Source organism: Patagioenas fasciata, chromosome 1, assembly GCF_037038585.1.
Source record: "Patagioenas fasciata isolate bPatFas1 chromosome 1, bPatFas1.hap1, whole genome shotgun sequence".
Taxonomy (NCBI): domain Eukaryota; kingdom Metazoa; phylum Chordata; class Aves; order Columbiformes; family Columbidae; genus Patagioenas; species Patagioenas fasciata.
This window is the reverse complement of record NC_092520.1, coordinates 145,408,836-145,430,926: the sequence shown is the minus strand read 5'-3', so window position 1 is coordinate 145,430,926 and position 22,091 is coordinate 145,408,836. Positions and strand designations below refer to the sequence as shown.

Sequence of the window (22,091 nt, the reverse complement as noted above, 5' to 3'; positions counted from 1 at the left end):
TTTGGATGAATTTGGAGGGCATCAGTGGCAGCTCAGTCCAAACACAGAGAGTATTGTTTCTGTTTTTAAGAGAGAGTAAATCTGGAGATGAAGGAGCAATTAACTCAATCTCAGGGTAAAACAAGATGTTAGAATGATATAAGAAGCAGTTTAATCATCTTGGAATAAACAAATAACAGCTAATATATAACTTTTATAGCTGACCCTTATTTATTCCTTCAGGTTAATTGAATTCCATATTTGAATAAACTAGTAAATTTAGAGCTCAAACCTGCAAGGGTGAATTGAAACTCATCTAAAAATGTGCTTGCTCACATCTTCTACAGTCCAAACTGATTATGCAGTGTGTCATGGGCAACTCTATGGGTTACATTTCGCTATGCATGATCTGTTTAAAGCAAGTCCAGTGGTCATTCCACTTGGCCTATTACAGTTTAAGCTTCACACCCTGTGGGGCATCATGTTTGAAAAAGTAACCACACCATGAGATCAAAGAACATTCAAAATTTGGAGAAGGAGTGGCAATGTAAGATGCTGATCAGCATCCAAATAAAGTGAATGAAGAGAATCAGTTTGGCTTCAGTGAGAGCTGGACCAGATCCCATGACTTATGGGAAAAGTTTGAAGATGTAGTTTGTTCCACTGGGAATTAGGGATATGAAAATTAATAATTAATGTGATATGAAAGATGATTGTAAAAACCTATTAGATTGATAAAAAATAAAATGCATAAAACAAAGATACTAATTTAAAAAATGCTAACAAATGAAGGTTATGCTTATGGTAAAGCATGTTACAGTACCTTGCTGTCCAGATTCATAGGCATGACTTCACGTTTCACACCAACAAGTTATTTCCTTCAGCCCAGGTGTGGAAAGCAGGCCTGTCTTTGAGCTGGGAAGTCAAATGAGGCTAGGTATGATCTTCGGTGCAACTTTCCCTTGTGTTCCATTTGCTAAGGAAATAGAAGCAAATTAACAAAACTATATATAAAGAAAGTATTTCTTAACCATTCTAGCCCCATGTGCCCATGGGGAAGATAAAAGTCCTTTTTTTTCAAAATAATCTACAAACCTAATGCTGAAGAAAGTATGTTTTAACCACATTAACCCTATGTGCCACCACAGAAAGAGACTCCTTCATTTTTCCTAGCACACTGCTTCTTTTTACAGCTTGTAGTTCCCTTCCATTGTTGTATGATGGCAGTCTGGACTTCCCCCTGTGTAAGCAAAAATCCTATGCTGCTTGGTATAACTGTTAAATGGGAGTTTTTCTTTAACTAAACATTCATTTTTCACCCATTGGAAAACATCAGTTCATCACAAATGTCATCAGAAAGGTTTTATGATCTGGGATGAAACTGAGAGAAGCCAACAGTCCAGGGATTAGGGTTCTGAATCAGAGAAGGGAAGGGAAGAACTTGAACTCTGGACTCCCATATCCCAGATGACTATACTAACCACTAATCTACTCCAGGGCAGGAGGTGAGTCTGTCTCCTCTCAGAAAATTGTCTAAAGGGTTGGATTTTGTTCCAACATAGTGCAAAAACAAATTGCAATTTTTTTTCTGCCCACCCCCCTCCTATAAATGGAATTCTTGTTCTCCAGCCAGCCCAACTTGGTAACAGTTTTAAGTTAAATGGAGCAGACACATTTGTTTCTGTTGGAATTTAATAGATACTCAGTCATAGAAATGAAATAAATAAAGCAGACCAATCTATGTTAAGAGATATTAACAGCTGAAGTCAAGACTAGACCTAGAGAGGGACAATTTAACAGCTTAAGGTTTCAGAAGGCTAAGTGAAAATATATGCATCACTAAAAGCATTTCAAGTGCCATGAACATTTGGAGCAGGTGTGATTGCAAGTTGCCCTTCAACCAGGATCTAAAATAGCTGTCTGTTTCTTTCACGTTACTCACCTGCAGATTAGGATTCACCCGGAGGCTTTATCAGTAGAAACGGCACCGATCGACTAGATCGTTCGACCCACCACCTCGAGAGAGAGGGCAGGATCAGGGAGCCGGTAACACAGGACGTGTAAGCCTGCGACCCCGCTCCTCACCTACCCGGGGCAGGAGAGGTAGCGCCCCGCCGGGGTCAAAGCCGGAGCCGGGACCGGAGCCGGGACCGGAGCCGGGACCAGGCCGGGCCGGGGTCGGGGCCGGGCCGGGCGGCGGGGGGCGCCCGGGGGCAGGTTGCCGGCGGCGGGCAGAGCGGGAAGCCGGGCCCGGCACCACCATGGACAGCTCACTGGGGCTCCGCGGCCCCGCCGCCACCCGCTGGAGCCTGGCCGCACTCCGCCGCCCTCCCCGCCGCGCCGCGCCGCGGGGTGCCAGCCGCCCGCCCCGCCGGGCTATAGATAGCAGGGACAGGCTTTATGAATTAATAACTGATTCTTTGCCCTTGAATTTGAAAATTATTCCTTTCGGTGTCTACTGGATTCTAGGAACCAGACAGAAGATTTGGCAAATTCTTTTTTTTTTTTTTTTCCCCTGTCTCAAGTGCATTAAATTAAATGCATATTGTCTAAATAAACCACGCATTGTGTCAATAGCTGAACTTGGGGAGCTCCGGCGGCCTCTAGGGTGGGAGAGGCAGCTCTGTTCAGCTACCCTATCATTGTTTAATAAAGGAGATTATTGTGTGCAGATGGAGTGCCACGAAACGTCTGGGTCTTGCTGATGTGGAGGGAAAAATGGTTTTCTCTTTCTCCCTAAGGAATCTTTTCACCCGGTTAGAAGATTACACCAGGTCAGACGTGGCTAAGGATTTTCTTATTCCTGACAGCGGCAGAAAGGAGAGGAAGGCAACATTGATGGGAGCTGGGGACAGAGTGCAACAGGGGTAGGTTGCTGGCAGGAATGAGTATGTGCTAGGAAGTCTGCCTCAAACTGTAAGCAATCGTGTTTCCTATCCAGCTGCACAACAGCCCCTCAAGACCACCCTGGGAGCTTTGAAAAAAAACTCAGGGACTTCGCACCTCGCCTGCAGGGAGTTGTGTCCGCTGGCTTTGAACCTTGCTAGATCACAGGGGTTGTGCAAGTCTCAGGTCCTCATAGGATGAGTCCAGCAATCGCTGTTCTGCCGCTCCCTTCCCTTTCTTGCCAGACTCTCAAGCAGTCAGCACGCCTGTGTTTTTTTGCTGAACACCATTTTTTCCATCCTGGGAAGACTGAGGAGGTTAAACTCCCCGTCTGAACCGAAGCCCTAGACGAGTGCAACTGAGGTTATAGAAATCCGGGAGGGGAAATGACGAAATTGCTTTATTGTGCATAAAACAAGAGGGAGGAGGGAGAGGCAGAACTTCACAAAGGTGGGAAGTTTGCAGAGCTGAGGATTGAGCCTGTCTCTGTGCACCGGGCGGGGGGTTAGTAATTATTTCCTTCTGTCTTTCTGAGGTTGCAATGGCACCTCCTCCTCAATTAGCTAAATCTGTCCCACTTGTCTGATTTTGTTTCAGAGGAAGATTTCGCTTCTGAGCAACTTTTGGGGAGCCTGGTCGCCCACCCATCCGCAGCCCCTGGCTCTATTCACCGTTCGGGAATTACGTGCCAAACCTGGAACAGGGACTTATCTTCCTAGCCAAGCTCCCAGGTCAGCTTCCTCGTAGGAAAGCTGATTTATGCCTGTTTATACGTATGGAAAAAGAAGGCAGAAGCCAAGCGTGGCATGTCTCCAAAATCTCATTGTCTTTGAGGCAGGAAAGGGGTAGAAAAGAGAGGCATAACACCTAAAATGATACGGTTTGCCTTGTCACGTCAGGGAGGACTTGACCAGAAAGGCAAACACAGGGTTTTGCCTCACCTCCCTGTGCCTGACGCCTTTTCTAGGTCCGACAAAACGACCGGTCCCTCCGCGCGCCCCGGCTGGGAAAACAAGCAGCCGCCGCAAGCGCCTCGCCTTGGCTGGGAGCCCTGCGGTAACCGAGGCCCCGGCAGGTGAAACCCGAACAAAACCGTGCCTTTTCCCAGCTCCTAGACACGGGATCAGCCTTGCCCGGGGGTGGCCCATGCGCGGAGAGATGCTTGGCACAGGTGTGGGGACGGCAATCGCGACGTCCGGCGCGATTCGCGTCCCCACACCTGTGCCAAAGCATGTCTCCGCCGCTCCTTCCTCTCGTCCAGCCTCATCATCTCACCCCTCTGAGGCCAGAGGACACCCGGAGCTGGTAAGGAGGCGCGGCCGGGACCGGCGGGGTGAGATGCTACAGGTGGCAACGGGTCCTTCCCGGGAGGCGCTTCTTTGGCTGCGCATCCCCCGCTCCGCGGAGCCGGACGGGTTTCATCCGGCGGGGAAAGCGGGGTGTTAAACCCTGGCAGAGGGTATTTTTCGCCCCATCCTGCCACGGAGGAGGGCTCAGGTTGCGGTGAGGCCAGGTACCAGGAGGAGTTTGCTCACGGGTTAAGTATTTGTGTAGGTGGCAGGAGAACGAAGCCTGCGCCTGTTGTTGCAGCAGATGACAGTCTTTGGGGGGAGGGAGAGAGGGGGGGGTGGAAAGGGGAGGGGGAAAGGGCATGGTATCATGATGTGATAATAAGTCTCCTAAACCGGTTTGGCACTGCTCAGTTCCTGCCATATTAGCAAAGCCATAGTTGTTTTTTTTTCTCTTCTTCTTTTTTTTTTTTTTTTTTCCCCCAAGCCCACTGAGGCAGAGATGAGGCAAACTCAGCCATAGGAAGGTGGTTTGTGATGTCACAAGTTTGGTCTTTTCAATAAAAGCAATAAAGAAGGGTCTCCCTCACTATATATATTAGGAGAAGCTTCTGTTCTTCATAATAAAAAAGAGCAGCAAGGGAGAAAAGCACCTGCTTTTAGCACCCTTTATTTAGCACTACTCTGTTGCAAGCAGAGTAAAAAACTCTGTAGAGCTGGATTTATTTTGAATAGTATTACTTTTTTTTTTTGCTTTATTTCACTTTTTTTTTTTTTTTCTTAGGGATAGAACATAGTTTTGGAAGCAATTGCTGAGAAGATCAACCACTGTTGGCCAGGGTGATCTCTGAGTAGCACAGAGGGCTGTAACTCAAGGAAAAGGTGAAGTAACAAATTGTGAAGAAATTTCACTTCTCCAAGTTTATAAAAGGCTATTTATTTTTCCTGAATCTGTAAGAGTTAGGGTGGTGTTTGGGTTTCTTGGTGTGGGTTTTTTTGGTTGGTTGGTTGGGGGTTCTTTAGTTTTGTTTCGTCTTTATTATTATTTATTTCTGGGGGAAAGGTAGTTCTAAAAATATTTAATGGACGTTTTGCCTTTAACATGAGCAATAGACCTATGAGTGTGTGGGAGCTGTTTTCAGGAGATCTTACAATTATTTTTTATTAGGCGAAAGGGCAGTATAAATCAAAGAAGCATATTAGCTATACATTTGAATTTATAGCCTACCAGGTGTTCAGGGAATTTATTTACAGCATAAACGATTTAATGTTTTCAGCATGATTTCCATTTCAGCTCTTATGTTTTCGGCTTTATTTCCCTGTATATTATGAAATTTGGTTGAGGACCTGGGCTTTTAAACTGTGGCAGCAAGTGGCGTTGAACTAAATATAACCTGCAGGTAGAAAAATAGTTTGCTCTGGACCTCAGTTTTCTCCAGAAAGCGTTCCTTAATACGGGGAGATAATGAGAAGGAGCAACCAGCCGGCACACCTCAGAGTTTTGTTGTGACTTCTGAGGATGTTGAGAAAGCATTTGCTGTAAATCAGGTTGTCAGTGGCAGAAATCACCGACCTCTCCGTACCTGGGGACAGCAGCCGGTACCCGCGGGCAGGTGGCTCCGGGCAAATTTTGGCGGGGCGTGGAGCGGATCCCCGCGGAGGGATGGCTCCCGGGATGCCACCGGCACGGAGCCGGCGTTCCCAGGTGTTGCTGTCCGCCTGGGCAGGGCCACAGCGTGCGGGGAGCCCATGCTCTGCAGTCAAACAGGAGATTGGCTTGCCAAATATTTCCCTTTCGAAGAGCCGCCGGAAGGTGGGGGCAAGGGGTGCACCAAACCCCCCCCGGCTTTCTCGCTGTATCTTACTTCGTAATAGCCGGGGGCAGTTTCTTGCGCAATGAAGCTGCGTAAAGGGGCGGATTGTGTTACCTTTGGTTTTTACATAAGTGTTTTCCCGTGATGGAAAATGTTGATCCCTTCGTCGGGGGCTGCGGGGCTGCCGGTGGGGCGCGGGGGTGGCGGTCGGTCCCTGGCGGGGTACCGGCGGGGGGTGGCCGCGCTCCCGCCGCTCCGGCCGCCTCCGCCACCGCTTCCTCAACCGCGCGTCGCAACCCGCCTCGCACGGCAGCGCAACCTGCAACAGATATTTGCAACGCCCAGGCCAGACTGACGGACGGAGAAGTGGAAGGCGAAAGGGGAGAGAGGAGAGGAGGAGAAAACTTTCCACTAATTTACTTTTTTGGCCAGGAGCGCCCGTGTTCATAGACGGCGAGTCCCTCCCACTTAGCCCCCCCCCTTTACTAGCGTACAATTAACATCATTAGGAATCAGCCCTCCAGCTAATAGAGGAACTGCGACGAACAACGGTAGGTGTGCGAAAGAAAAGGCGGCAACGGTCCCAGGCTGGGCTTTTGGGCTTGATCTAGTAAGTGCTCCCACTGGTGGGGGGATCGCCCTTTCCACTGTGCTGCGGCAGGGAGGCGCTGGACCTAAGGGTAAACACAGAAAGGGAGAGGTAGAGGGAGAGAGAGAGGAGCTCGGCTGCAGAAGATGTGAAGAGCTTGGCCGGTTTCCTTAGGGTCTGCTGAGTGCATGTGCTGTCGGGTGTTTCCCTTTCATCGCTGATTTTTGATTCCGGTCCCGGGAAGCGCTGACTTCTAGTCTTTGGCTGTGGGTATCCTGCCCGGGCTCTTGAGCTCTCCGCACATGTTCCTAGGGCGCCATCTCTTTGCAAAACCCTCCGTCCTCCCGCAGGTCTCCCAGAGGCTGTTTCGGAGCGTGTGAACATCGCAGGCTCCAGCTCAATCCAACCTGCGGAGTCAAGCATGCTCCCCAGCCCCTGAGCCTCCCCGGGCTACCGTTCCTCTTAAACCTCTCGAGCTCTCCACCAAGGCATCGCTCTCTGCTTGAGTTCCCTGTCCTCACCACTGTTGTGGAACCAGCTTTCCGGAAGCAGAGGACGTGAACCTGACTTTTTTTGTTCAGAGGTATACTTAAAGACAGATGTATAGATGCATTTCCATCTGCACTTCCCCCCCGCCGCCACCCCCCGGCCTGAATCGCTGTATGTGTGCGTGTGTGTGTGTCCGCGCGTGTGTTTACAGAGAAGAGAGTAGCTGAGATGACTTTTGGGAATCTTTTCTTATCTGCAAAGAGGGCTTCTCCTGTAACATAAAGCCCTGAGACAGCGGTTTAGCGGATTAGAATTGAACACGCCTCAGGGAGACGAACGGACGCGCTAACCCGACTCAAGTATGAGCTAGACGGTTTTTTAAACGAGTATTGAGAGAGCCCTTGCCTCGGGGCAGCGAGAGGCAGAGAGAGAGAGAGAGAGGGAGGGAAGGAGGGAGAAAGGGAGGGAGAGAGGCAGAGAGCAAGGAAGGGAGAGAGAGAGAGCGAAGTTTGGAAGAACTGAGCCGCTGACGAGAGTTCAGAAAGTTTGTTTTTCCTTCACAGCCTGGGAGCTGGTAGAGCCGAAAGCGGGGACTGCTTAAGGACGGCACTGGCGCATGTGTCCCTGGAGACTGATCTCCTTTTCCTTGCAGGTTTTAAGACCCGGAGGATACAATGTTCACTAAACTCTTCCAGCAGTGGAGTTTCGCAGTGTTTCTGCTGAGTTATTCCGTGCCTTCTTACGGGAGATCAGTAGAGGGGATCAGCCGCAGACTGTGAGTTTCTCTGGTATTTTGTTTTGTTGTTTTGTTTTGTTTTTTTTTTTCTCGCTTCGGTGACGGTGCGGGTGGGGAGGGAGGGAGGGTCTCCCCGGGCCAGCAGCGCCGGTGGTGGTGGCGGGAACTCCCGCCGTCGGCACCGGCGCTGCCGGCCCGGGCAGTGAGGGTGGAGGGTTGCAGCATCCAGGAGCGCTCCAGGTGCGGCTCCGGATTACCTGCCCCAGGTGCTCACCGGTGATGTCTAAGTGATAGGCAAAGTGCTCTTGGGGCAGGGAAAGGGCGCTTTTCAGCTGTCTGACATTATACAACTTTTGGGAAGGAGATGTTAAAGCTGAGGGTCTCTTCTTCCGAGGTGAGCAGCAATGCAGCTGTGTGCTTGTCCAGTATGTGCTACTGTCCATGCACCTTTCTGCACTCGGGAGGGGGTCCTAGTAGGGAGAATCCCGTTTTATCAAACCGCTGTGTGTTACACTAAGTGTCATAAACTTCTCTGGCACTGGCAGGGAGCCAATATTGATAAGGGTAGGGGAAACACGCAGTCGCGAGGGCCACCACGAAACTGAAGTACTGAACAATGCATTTGGATTTCTGCCACTTAAGAAAAAAAGAAATCCAAAGGGAGTCCAGTATCTGACTTGGAGACAGAAGCATACTTTTTGATAAATGATAATGTAACTTAAGAGAGTCTGTTCAGGAAATGACCTTTTTGTTTCTTCCAAAGTAATCAACACGGTTTATGCTAATACCCCTACACAAAGTGCAGAGGAGTAGCCACTGGGCTGATGTAGGAGCAGCTGCCTCACACAGCTAATTCTCTGGCTTTCACTGGACTTGCATCAGATTTTCTAAGGAAGAAACACTTAAGTCATACTGCGGAGGGCTGTATTGTTAATAAGTTCAAAAGGAAGTCAGATTGGAGAAACAGAGTTGGAAAATCCCGTCACAATTTACAGGCAAACATGACACAGCAAACTTAACTTCAGATGGGTTTCCTTGTAACTGTTTTATTACATGTATAAGGACAAGATATTCAAATAGCACTTCCTCTGCCATTTAAGCAACAAAAAAAAATCCCCCAGGTGAACTGACTTCAGACACACCTAAACTTTGGCACCAGTCAGACAGCTATTACAAATCTCCTACAGCAATTTGTGTAGAACATGTTATTGTTTATAATGCTACAGTGTATTCTTCCCAGCCTATTAATACTTAGCTCTTTTGTACTCGTGTGGACAATTGTTGAGCTATTTCTTTCATTTGAGATCATTTTCTTCTTTTTGTATAGAGAGGAATCAAACTTTTTTAGAAATAAAAGTGAAACTATTTGAAGTACAGTTAAATGCTGTTATTTTCTTGGCTAGAAAACTCTGAACTGGATCTAAGCCTTTTTTTTTTTTTTTTTAAGTTAGATTTGCTAAGAATTATTCTCTCTGTTTTTGAAGTTAGCTTTGTGCTAACACTTGTTTTTAAAGGTCAGGATTAGAGGTCTTCCCAACATCCCCACTCTGTTCTGATGGGGCGGGGGAAGTGGAAACTAAATAGTCAAAATGCATTTCTCAGCTCCCTCTTTGCTATGGCATGTAAAACACACAAGAAACCAGTTAGCTGTCAGTTAGTGGCATTCACGTAGTTTTGTTTGTGGGTACAGTACAAACACAGACACCACACTCAAACATGTGTCCTGTTTTAATATCACCACAGACTATTCCTAGAGTTAATGGTTAATAACTCACTTCAGCCTAGAGACATTTTTCTTCAGTGAAAGGCTTAAACCAGTAATGGATGAAAATACTGAAGCACATTATTATAACCATGCAAAAATAATAAAAATTATGTAGGCCTGGTTCTACAGCTTTACTGAGGCAAATCTCCCATGGAAAGCAATAGCAAACTGTCCCAAGAAAAGATTGCCAGACTTATTATTTGTCATAGAAACACTTAAGCTGCTAAAGAACTTCTGAGAAACCCAGTAATGCCTCAAAGTGAAATTAGATATTTTTATCAGCATGCCCAGACACTGCAGCATCATGTCCCTAGATCATCTGAAAATATTTTTCCTAACCCTGAGATAGGTTGAGCAGTTTTCACTCCCTTTGGAGCCAGGGACAAGGGCACTCAGTCTTGCAAAATCCAGACAGAGAGCTGACCAAATACTTTGCAGTTATTTTGCTGATCAGATCCAACATGAATAGTCAAGGACAATAACAGTTAAATAAGAGCAACTCTGAGACAGAAAGTTGTCACTTGAAGAATGTCTCAAAGACACCAGATAGCCATAAAAAAAAAAAAAAAAAAGGAATGTGCCTGAATAGCACAGCTTATCTAGAAGTACATTAAGGCAGAATAGTCACAAGTTATAGGTTTCTAGATTTTTCCCGCAATGAGTCCTCATCTTGTACATGCATAGTGCATTTGGACACAGTAATTAGTTTGGAGGCTCCGGTCAAATACAAATCATCAACATCCTTCTCTCGAAAGTGTCGGCCACATGTAAGCTTAGTACTTAGTACACTTCATTTGGGGTCAGACTCTTTTTCCTTGAATGACAGGCACATTTTGTGGAAGGATGGAAGGGACCTCTAGTGGGTCATTTTAACCTTAACAGCTTAATGTTTTTTTAAATACCGTACCAAATATGTGAATGCAATCATTCCAGTTGCCATTGCCTTCCTCCTCTGTCTGTGTGGGTGAGATATTGTTGATATCTCCATTATGAAGCACTTCTTACATCAGCCTTCTTGGGCAAGTATTTTTCCCTGATTTACAAACACAGAAGTTGTTTGCATAACTGAGGCAGAAGGTCAAAGAGATACGTATCTACCACATCTTCTTTGTTTTGAGAAGATTTCTGATCTAGAGTATGGAAAGGAAATTGGTCGGCAAAAGGTAATCCTTAAGTCTGTCTGAATAATAAAAGTCATGTGAAATATAACACTACGTAATGTTATACAATCATCTGGAATAGCAGAATGTTATTTGGGGCCAGACTTGATGCTAAATATCATACAGACATTTAAAGAGAAACCCACCCTCTTTGGCTCACTAATCCCTCATATGTCAATCCCTGCATTATTTTGGAAATGCGTACTCACTCAAGATGTAGATCTTGTAATGTTGTTTGACTGCCCTTGTGTGTACTGGAACCAAATCTTTAGGTTTCAGCTCTGTAAAATGGAATAGCTTTTCAATCAAGTGTACTTTAATAACAGGTTTTAGAGATTCAAGATTTTGTCACAGTGGGTAAATTGACCAAGTACACATTACAGGATTAAGGCAGCTTTAGGTTGTCTATGTTAAAAGGAATTATCCTTGGTAGTTTACAAGAGGCAGTAGGAAAGCTTTGCTCATCATATGAGACATACTGTTTTAGACTCAGTAAAGCACTAAGATTTTGTGTGCTTTTTATAAACCAGAGGAGTGAAAGAAGAACTGCATTTCACATGCAAATATCCTGGCAAAATAGATTACTGAAGCTAGGAATGTAACGTGAACCACAATGGACAGCCTGACAAGCAGCACAGAAAGACGCCACTCAGAGAAGGACAAGGTGCTAGTTTTATTGGCATACTTGCAAATCAAACTGACTTCAACAAAAAGGTTGTTAGAGATGGCTGTTGGAGATCTTCAGGGAGTGCACTGGTCAAGAAAATTCTCCTGGGGGAGATTCTGAGCTTGCGTTAATGGTCACAGCTGCACTGAAGAGAAAGAAACAATGTGGGTTCCACTCGGTATTATTCACATCACATTTTTCTTAGGGACATTGAGTTGAAGGATATAAAACAATTCCCTAAAGCCTGAAGTAATCCAAAACTGATTTTAAGATGCTTAAAATATAGACAATGTTTGGTCAAATGTGTGTTCACCAACCTGAGTATATCTAGGCCTGATTTTGAGCAAGTATCCCTACTCCATCACTTCATGTGAAAACAACAATCATCTTTCAGTCTCATTGTGGAATGGGTGAAAGCTGCTATTTGAATTTGATACTGAGTAATAGAGATGTAATATCATTCAAACACATCACTTGAACCCAATACTCAGAAAGTACAGATCTACAAAGACAAAAAGTGAATGGGATGCTCTTAAACCAATGTTAGTTGAAGTTGCCAATTCCGAATGGCTCCAGTGTTAAACAAATCACCAATCTAAATAGTTTGGCTGAAGATAAATTGCAGAACTCTCCTCATCATTTAGCATAATATCTGTGTCCACCACATTTTGAAACCCGGTAACGTGATGGGACAATTAGGGTTGGGACGGAAGGAAGGAATATTCACTCACAGTTATGTGTCTTCTCCCATTTCACCCACATGCAGAAACAGCTTCTTATCCAGCTAACTGACCCAATGACTGTACAACCAGCAAGGCAGTGAATTCATTTTCTTTGGCCAATAAGGTTCCAGTCACATGCAGTACCCTGATGCAAGATGAGAGGATACATGGCCAATCTCAGCACACGGAAGTAGGGCAATTGGAAGGATAAACTGTATTATAGCATTCATGGGAACACTGCTAAAATCCCAGCTTGTGTTCTTTCTGTGCTTCACAGTGCAGCTGTGCGTCTATCCCTCACCAAGGAAAAAGCATGTATTTTCTCACAGTTATTTATTATCCAGGTGCCATTTTTATCTTTCCTCAGATGTTTCATATCTTCTTTGCCAATGAAATGTCTCTAAAAGACAGGTAGCTAACCATCTCCTAGTTCCTCGAAAACAAAACAGGTGCTAGTGAAACAGAAGGTCACAAACTCTGGAAAAATACCAGAGATTGACTCAAACTGGGAGGCTCTTGAAGAAGATCCAGTGAAGAGAGCTAGCATAAAACTCAGAGAGCACAGGAGAAAATAATTTCAGCCCCAAAAGTTTGCACTTAAAAGAATACTAGAAAGGCATTTCAAACCATAATTAGACACAAGTGGCCAAGCAGTAAAATCAACAGGAGTGGCTGAGGCTCATCTCTGCTGATGCTTGGGCTGCTGCCTCCCTGGATAGCTTATCATGGACTGAAGTGCCCACATTTTGGGCACCCAAATTTGAACACTTTCCATTACACTCCTTCTATTGAACTTATTTAAATTTAGAAATGATATACACTTCTATATATTTAGTTATGTTTTTGAAGTACATGACTGAGCAGAAGAAAATTATTAGAATGATGCTGTATAAACACTGCTTCCGGCTTCAATACAAGTACTTGTTATTCCTTCTCTTTCTTGACTGCAATGCTCCATTATCTGACCCATTAGTTTTTCTATCTCTGATGGCTGCCTTCCTGCTTTTACTGCCTGAAGTGTGATATATTAAGAGTCGTTATGCTTTCCTAGAACAGAGCACTGACTAATCCAACTCCAGGTCCAGTGGTGTGTGATCGGTCAGCTGAGAATCATTACCCACTTAGGTCTTTTCCTTCTCTGAGGAGATCAGCTACTCTGAGAAGCAAGGCTTGCTCCCACAGTCTGATTTAACTGGATGTTTCCAGTCCTGAGAGCTGGTATACAGTCACTGTGGCCACCACTGCCAGAGGAGAGAGGAGCTCTGCCAATTACTGGGCAATAACCAAATTCTATTTTTTTTTCCCTCCTCTCTTTCTTTAGCAAACGAGCTGTATCAGAGCACCAGCTATTGCATGACAAGGGCAAGTCAATCCAAGACTTACGAAGAAGAATATTCCTTCAAAATTTAATTGAAGGTGTCAACACTGCAGAAATTCGTGCAACTTCAGAGGTTTCACCTAACCCTAAGCCTGCTACCAACACGAAGAACTACCCTGTTCGATTTGGTAGCGAAGATGAGGGCAGATACCTAACTCAGGAGACAAACAAATCACAGACCTACAAGGAGCAACCCCTGAAGGCATCAGGGAAGAAAAAGAAAGCAAAGCCTGGAAAACGTAAGGAGCAGGAGAAGAAAAAGAGACGAGCTCGCTCAACTTGGCTAAATTCTGACATGTATGGAAGCAGTGTGACCGTGAGCCCACTCTTGGACAACTCCGTTACTACACATAATCACAATTTAAGGTAATTCTGATATATAATTTTAGGGGGTTTATCACACACTTATTGAAATTGTTATCCTTCAATGTGAGAGGTCAAGGCCTCACTCAAACTTGGAGCAATAGCACACCTTTGTGCTCATAACTGTACAGTGGCTTTTCAAGCAGAGCACAATCTCAAGGTGCTTTCTGAAGGTAAGTTCCGTTTCCACTTTGCACTGGTAATAAAGTCTTCTTTTCCTATGACAAACAACTCAAGTAAACCAATTACTGCCAAAATGAGCTTCCTGAAGCTGAGTCAGTAGTAAGTAATTTCTGCAAAAAGAAAGTACACGATAGCCATTAAAATTTTCTTTCCTCTTTCAACCATAATGTCTCTCACAACAGATACTGGTCCCACACTTGGGCCTCAGCAGATTGAAAACTTTGAATTTTATTTAAGGCTCTGCATCTATAAAATGGTGAAGCTTTCTTTCCTCCCTCTCAAAGCTTCCCCTTCTTGGCAAGTTTCCTACTCTTACTTTACAGTTTTTCATTTTACTGCTTAACCTTAGGGGAGGATATGGAAAATTTAGCTCTTAGTAATATCTGCAAACAACGCAGACCAGCCTTTCACCATAAAATTCTCCCTGCCATTAGGACATTTGAATACAGCTCCATCTTTTTGCCAGCTCATGAAACAATTACGTTGCTGTTGAAAAATGTTGAGCATTGCTTTTGGAGAGAGACGTGCTTCCCTCATGTATGACAATGATGGGTTTTCAGGGCAGCGGTGACCTGAAGACTTCAGCTTAGGTGCCCCAAGCAACTCATCTGCCTGTAGTCATCGTAGCTTGAGTGGAAGTCTGCACACTTGCACACAGAGTCAAAGAGTCCAATCCTCAACTCTCCTTAAATGTTTGTATTTTCAACAGCAAAAGGCCCACCCTTTCCTCTCCTCCTCCCCTTCGCTTTGGCAGAAGAGAGGCATAAGAGGAGTGCCACTTGCTCACAGTAAATCCCTTAGAAAGAGACACCAGCTGTGGGATTTACCACAATCCAGTCTTGGGTTAAACTTCACAGGCCACGGTTTGCAACATGCTCCATTGCCTCAACTTCTCCCTACATCTACAGGAGTTACTGGTATTTGGGCCTCAGCAGTCAGTGTCCCTGGCCATAAACCAGTTAGCGTGGCTATAGCAGCAATTGGTGAAGTAAAAGTGGCTGATTTGTCTCAGCACCTTAAGAAAAGCACACTCTGGGACTCCCGGGAAGGAGATACCTGACGTTTCAACAGATGTTTAGGGATTGTGGTGGCTAATAAATAATACCTGTCTTCAGCACATCTAAATCTTGACTGTAGGGAAAAAAAATTCCAGGGCATTTCAACTTTTGCTTCTTTGTCTTGCTACTCTGTCTTTGGTTGTATATCCAATGGGATATGTAAAAGAGTTACAGGTACAAGCCTGTTGATTTTCCTAGTTTAGCCTTTCTGTTTCAAGTATGGTTAGATGGCTGAAGGCAGTCAGCTTTACTGTGGAGTCTAGACTGCTTAAGGCGATCCAGCTTTGACCTACTGATTTCACCAAGATGCAGTATTTCTTCAGGGCAAGAAACAGATTCCTAAAGTGGAGCTGTATTTTAGATACTTAATTGAAGATGATTAAACAAAGAGAAACCATAAAACAGGAAAATGAAATTCCTCCTTCACATGTACAGAGCATAATATGCTGGTTCAGCTCTTAAGTAACTGCTAATATAGAAGCTTGTAGTTATCCCACTAGACTGGCAAAATCTGTAATTTCTAAACTTTAAAGGAAAGCAAGTTTCCTTCCATGGCATCTACTTAAGATAGGGGGAATAAGGTTCAATGTAGTTTACGCCATTGTTGGCACAAGATGGGAGAGCACATTTTAGATGAAGGATGACAATATCTGAGTGACATCGATTCCTCAGCTGCACTGAGCAGGTTCAGGAACTTCTACTTTATCTGTTGGTGGGGGGCAAGGAAGGCGTGTGCAGACAGGATTTCCATATGTTACACCAGTAGAAGCTGCTTTCGTAGCTCCCTCGAGGCTGGCTGCAGCTTAGGAGAAGCACCATTACTTTACAGTGAAGAAGTAGATCTGCATAATGCAGCAGGGTAAATGTCAAAGAAGTGCAAAGATAAGCTTTAGGCATGTTTTTCACTGCTTCTTTTCTGCTCAACACACTGAATTAAAATTCTCATGCTAATTCCCCCACCCAATCTTGATCCCAAAATTTTGGGGTTGGGTCAGAAAGAAGACCAAAAATAATGTGCTCTCTAGATCATCTAACTTACTACAGGAAGTATCTCGCAAGAGAAGCCAACCTTGCAAAATCTGGGACCAAATCACAGAAAGCAACTTGCAAGTAGTTATTAGTACAGAGCCCATTATCAGGATGTGGCTTAGCTCAAACTCCAAAACAAAGCCTAAAATCCAAGCCAAATTGAAGATGTCACCCTCTTAAAAATAGGCCTGTGTATTGCAGCAACATATACAGTCACGCTTTATGAATTGTGTGCCATTAATATACATATTGCAATATAGCCTGAATACACCCTACTATTGCTAGTTAATTATTAAGGAATTCCATGCTAGCATTTCCATTCCAGGCACTTAAAAATTATTTCTCATGGACATTCCAGCCATATTCCTGTTCCAATCCAATTAAGCTGTTATTACGTAATTTTCTAAGGAATCTTTCAAATGAGTAAACTCCCTAATGTTAGATGTAGTCTCACTTTCAACGTGCACATAAAAAAGTCCCTCTTAAGCTCCAAAGGATTTGCTTTCTTATGCGTCTCACACCCACACATGTCTGCCATGTGGAGAGCTACCCGCAGCTTGGGTGATCAGCTCAGCAATAGAGCAAATCTAGCTCCATTCTATAGCTTCACATTCCACCCTGTAGCTGTTTCCTAAGGAACCAACATACATTACGGAAATGTGTTGTTCACAGGGACAGAGGAGAAAAAAAGCCCAACCCTTCAGCATTTCCTGCAGCACTGCTAAGAAGTAATTCAAAGTAATATTGTAGTATAAGTAACGCACTGACAGGGAAGAAGCAGGCTTTGCTTTTGTTCTCATGCCTTCACAAGGAAGGGAGGAGTAGATAGCTCACACCAGGTTGCCAGCATCCCTTAGAAAATTCCAAAATCTTAGGACTGTACACAGCTGACTGTTTCAACTTGGACTGAATGAAATGGGAGTCAGAGCTTAACAGGAGATGCTCGTTTTCTTTCAGGACCAAGCTCTTTGTCTCACAGAGTGAAAGCTTCAGGATTATAGTATTTTCATTCATTCAGGTACTTTAAGAGATACACTGTCAAGAGTTTGCTCAAGGTCTGAGCAGCCTTTACAGCATGAATACTGCATACACTCACGTACATGACACCACACAAATATATACCTCTAAGATGAACAGGCCCTTCCCCAGCAGGTGGTCTGTCAGTGGGAAAGACAGACCTAATAAGCCCTGTGGGACCACATTAGTCAGAAGTTTAGCATCGCATCCAAGAGGTAAACACAGCAGGGACATGATTGCTACAGTGTTCAATAAGGACTTCTTTTTTCTTATCTTCGAAACAAACTTTTCATTTCTTCAACTGTATTTTTTCTTTTTTGGCACTTGGCATGTTTATTATAGATTGATACAATTTTTCTACCTGTAGCATTCAGGAATCTTCTTGCATAAATCTCTAAACAAAACTAAAGCCCTTTTCTGTTTCTTTGAGTGTACAATATATTGGAATAGATGGCTTCAGTGTCATGACAAACTGCACGTCTTCATACTGCTAGCTACGTTGCATTGAAGAAAATACAGTAGAGGTCTAGCAAAGATGTCTAAAACTGTAGCATTGTTAAACAGGCCTTATTATTGTGAAAGTTTACCAGCAAGAGGAACATGTTATAGTTTGTGGCACTCTTGCTATTACTTTTATGTCTACGCATTTGAAGTGAAAATTAATTTTTTTATTCTTTTTCGTCCTTTTTTCTTTCCAGGAGGCGCTGACATTTTCGGCAAGAAATTTTTGGAAGACATATTGCAGTATTCTGTAATAGTGAACATATGGGAAGTATTAAAATATTTATTACCTGTAAATATTGTAAATGCTCAGAATAAAACTTTTTCCCCCATTGCTCTCTGAAACTGCACATTTGGTTATTGTGAATTTTCTTTGTTTCTTCCCCCCCCGCCTCCTAAGGCTAAGACAATTATTATTATCACATTTAACATAATTTATTTTGTTGACTGGTGTATTTATTTTGTGAACGTATCTTGGTGCTGCTGACTTTCTATATTTTTTGTAACATAATGCACTTTAGATATACATATCGAGTACATTGATAAGTGACATAAGATGTTCCCGTTTCGTGGTTGACTTCAATGAATGCCTACATACAATTGTTCAAACTGATTTTCCTTTGTGCATGTATAATAGCAGTATTTTAAAATTTGTAAAGAATGTCTAATAAAATATAATCTAATTAAATCATGACTCGGAAGGAAAAATGTGTCCTTTAGGAATTTCAAGAGCACAAGCACAATTTTTTTCTTTACTGCGTTTGAAAATCGTTTCCAATTTAATATGTTTACATTGGTTCAAACTCCCACATTTTCACATTAGCTTTTAGTTAAAAATCACTCAGAACATGTTTTATTCCAAGCTCTATTTCAAGTCAGCTAAGTTGCTGAACAACCTGGAGGTGCTGTCATATAGCTCAGACCCCACTGGAGGGAGAACACAATTCCCAATCTTTCCAGTCCCCAGCCCTGCAAAGACAAAATGAAGCATTACACCCTCCAAATGAGAGGATGTGAAAAGCAGCCCCATGGGATGCATCACTTACCACACTCTTGGAAGGTATTTGCACGTCACACCCCAAAGTCTTGTTCAAAACCAGACAGATGCTCAGTGTCCTCAACTTCCAGCTTTACTTGAAGATGAAAATGTCTACCACATGAGTAGATTCCCAGCTCTTTGTACTTTGGGACTACCTTATGTTAATGTGAGAAGAAAAAAAAGGAGTGTTTCACAGGTGAATGTATAAAGGGAAGAAAAAAAGGTAAACTACAGTAGGTGACACATCACTAGGTACTGTTACATTGCTTGAATAACTTTTCCTCTCTCCCACGACAAAGATGCCTCACATGGCTCTGTTTCTGAAAAACAACTGCATTAATTTTAGTTCTGCCTTATACCCATAGATAACTGTAGTTAAGGGGGAGACCATCACCATTACCTCATTGTCACTGGCTGAAGAAAACAACAGAAAAAATTATCTCTTATAATTTTTTTTAAAAATGAACATATGAGTCCTACTTCCTATCCCTTTTGCTACCACCCACACGTTAATCACAGCAGCTGCTGTGGGACCAGCCTGAATAAAGGAGAGTGTTTCACGGAGATATCTGTACTTCATAAAATCCTAGTGAATTTCCTCTGTCTCATTGCTTTAACATCAGCAACATCAGAAAAATGCAAGCGTGGAAAAAATAAATTATGAATCCTGGGAATTTTAAGATAGTTCTTGTAATCGTTGCTCCATTCTGGAGTTGCCAAGTTTTTCTTTTTTATCCTTCTTTCCACTTTTTAAAGTGCCATCTTTTTCCATTGCCCAAGTACAGCCATCATATAATATAAAACAGATGTATTTCTGCTCTCTACCCAGTCTTGTGGAAAACTACCTCCAAGAAAGCATTAAAGCAAGAAAACTTGAGAAAAACTCACCCATCCCTCCCATCCACATTTCCAAAGTGTGAAATCCAACGCTTCATTATGTCCAGTTAATTAGTACAGCCACAAAGTGCATGCATATTGTTTCCTTTTCAGATGAAATATACATGATGAAACGTACCACTGCATTAAAGAAAGAAGGCATGGTTCATGCTCATTTTCAACTTGGCTTCCTTGTACATCCTGCCTATTTATAGTATCCAGCTAATGCTTGGATTTATACAACTGAAGTTAACTGCAATGTATTCAGAAGATGATTTTTTATCTCAGGATTACCAGCATTTCCCAGCTGGAACTAAAAACTAAAGCTACAGTGGGCAGAGGCAATTTATCTTCATCAGAAGGGTTGATGCTTGGCAGACAAGTGGCCCAAAGAGCATAAAAAAAACCCCATACACCCAAATGCCAAACCTTGGCTATGTAGAGCTGGCCACTTTGTAAGAGGATTCTGAAGTACCTCTGGTTTTCCCCAATATCTTCACACTATTCATTAAGGACTTGCAATTTTTTCTTAGTTTCTATATGTAAATTTTGTGATTGTAGTGAATTTAAGAAGTCCCATTTTTCTTAAAGAACTTTACACAGGCCTTATAAAAGGTGTCTGTGGATACTGTGGTTCACATATTGTGATTTGAAAGCCACTGCTGCAGACTGTTGGATTTAACTCTGTAAAGCTGAATACAAGTTTTTTTTGAGTTCTCAGCTTTGTGGGAAAATAAATCTGGAAGACCCTTGTTTCTGAGACAAACTACAGCAGCTTTCCTTTCCTAAATGTGGGGGGTTAAAATCTTCCAGAGATTTCGCTTTCTCATACAGTTCAACTCACATGATCCAACTTGTCTCAAAGATTCTGCAGTAATCTGGACTTATCTCCATATTTTCTGATATGCATGACATCAATTTTTTTGAATTATGCTGGAGCTTCAACCTTTGCATTGTACGAACTCTTGGAAGGCTGAACTTTTACATTCATGTATGTCTGACCACTTCATGTTCTAGATGGAATATGTGCTCAGCTAAACATGCCTAAAATGGAGAGCATTATGGGTAAGGAGGCACTCTGAAACTCTTGGAGCGAGGCAGGTTGCTCACATTAAATTCGTTTGGCTTCTTCACTGCCACATTACAGTAAGAGCTAGGATTACATGATTACAAGTTACAGGTCTTCTGCCACCTATTTTCCCTTTCTCTCCTCCCACCTCTGCTTCCTCATCCATACCTCATTCTTTTTTTTCTGCTGAAACCAAAATCCAGCTTTTGTTTTTTCATTTGATATCAGCTACCCTGTGCTCGGCTTGGCTCACTGTTTCTACTCCCACCAGAAACAACCAGGGTTGTGATCAGTGGTGCAGAGCCTAGTTGGAGGTCTATAGCTAGTGGTGTTCCCCAGGGGTCAGTATTGTGTCCAGTCTTGTTTAATCTGTTCATCAGTGACCTGGATGAAGAGACTGAGTGTACTCTCAGCAAGTTTGCTGATAACACAAAACTGAGAGGAAGGGTTGATACACCAGAAGGCTGTGCTGCCATTCAGTGTGATCTGACAGGCTGGAGGACTGGGCAGAGAAGAACCTGATGAAGTTCAACAAGGGCAAGTGTAGGGTCCTGCACCTGGGGAGGAATAACCCCAAGCACCAGTACAGGTTAGAGGCTGACCTGCTGGAAAGGAGCACTGCAGAGAAGGACCTGAAAGTCCTGGTGGACAACAGGTTGACCATGAACCAGCAATGTGCTCTTGTTGTCAGGAAAGCCAACAATATCCACGGGTGCATTAGGAAGAGTGTGACCAGCAGGTTGAGGAAGGTTATCCTCCCACTCTACTCTGCCCCGGTGAGGCTGCATCAGGAGTACTGCATCCAGTTCTGGGCTCCCCAGTGTAAGAAGGATGAGGAATTACTGGATAGAGTCCAGCAGAGGGCTACAAAAATGATTTGGAGTCTGGAGCATCTTTCTTATTATATGAGAAAAGACCAAGAGAACTGTATCTGTTCAGCTTGGAGAAGAGCAGGCTGAGAGGGGACCTTATTTATACTTATAAATATCTCAAGGGTGGGTGTCAAGAGGGTGGAACCAGACTCTTTTCAGTGGTGCCCAACAACAGGATGAGGAGCAATGGGCACAGACTGAAGCATAGGAGGTTCCATCTGAATATGAGGAGAAACTTCTTTATTTTGAGGATGCCAGAGCACTGGAACAGGCTGCCAGAGAGGTTGTGGAGTCTCCTTCTCTAGAGACATTCAAAACCCACCTGGACACATTCCTGCGTGATCTGCTCTGGGTGAACCTGCTTTAGCAGATGGATTGGACTAGATCATCTCCAGAGGTCCCTTCCAACCCCGATCATTCTGTGATTCAGTGTTTCTGTGATTTTCTACCCAGGTCAGTGTCCAGCCTTCTCCAGGAATGCAAGACTCCATCACATGTAACATTTCCTTGGGAAGAAAAATGCCATAGCTCCAAACGTGTCCCCTTTCCTTCTTCCCCCAAAATATATACTGACTGTGATATCATATGATATCAAATATCCCTTTAGACA

General features: G+C 43.7%; 1 protein-coding gene across 3 annotated transcripts; it reads left to right on the top strand.

Moving 5' to 3' along the window:
- Nucleotides 1-4,779: 4,779 nt before the first annotated feature.
- PTHLH (parathyroid hormone like hormone) lies at nt 4,780-18,284 on the top strand. Of its 3 annotated transcripts, none has more exons than XM_071816927.1 (4): nt 4,780-5,036; nt 7,699-7,821; nt 13,418-13,840; nt 17,823-18,284. In XM_071816927.1, the coding sequence occupies exons 2-4, from the start codon at nt 7,721-7,723 to the stop codon at nt 17,830-17,832; spliced, it is 534 nt and encodes a 177-aa protein (XP_071673028.1). In that variant the 5' UTR covers nt 4,780-5,036; nt 7,699-7,720; the 3' UTR covers nt 17,833-18,284. The 3 variants fall into 3 exon arrangements, with proteins under 3 accessions (XP_071673028.1, XP_071673032.1, XP_071673031.1); XM_071816931.1 differs by lacking the exon at nt 4,780-5,036 and adding an exon at nt 6,424-6,519; XM_071816930.1 differs by lacking the exon at nt 4,780-5,036 and adding an exon at nt 6,547-7,140.
- The last annotated feature ends 3,807 nt before the right edge of the window (nt 18,285-22,091 follow it).

Bases quoted from the DNA above. Each gene is read 5' to 3' on its own strand.
- PTHLH (XM_071816927.1), top strand. From the start codon at position 7,721: ATGTTCACTAAACTCTTCCAGCAGTGGAGTTTCGCAGTGTTTCTGCTG. The intron at 7,822-13,417 runs GTGAGTTTCTCT...CTCTTTCTTTAG, and splicing joins GAGGGGATCAGCCGCAGACT to CAAACGAGCTGTATCAGAGC.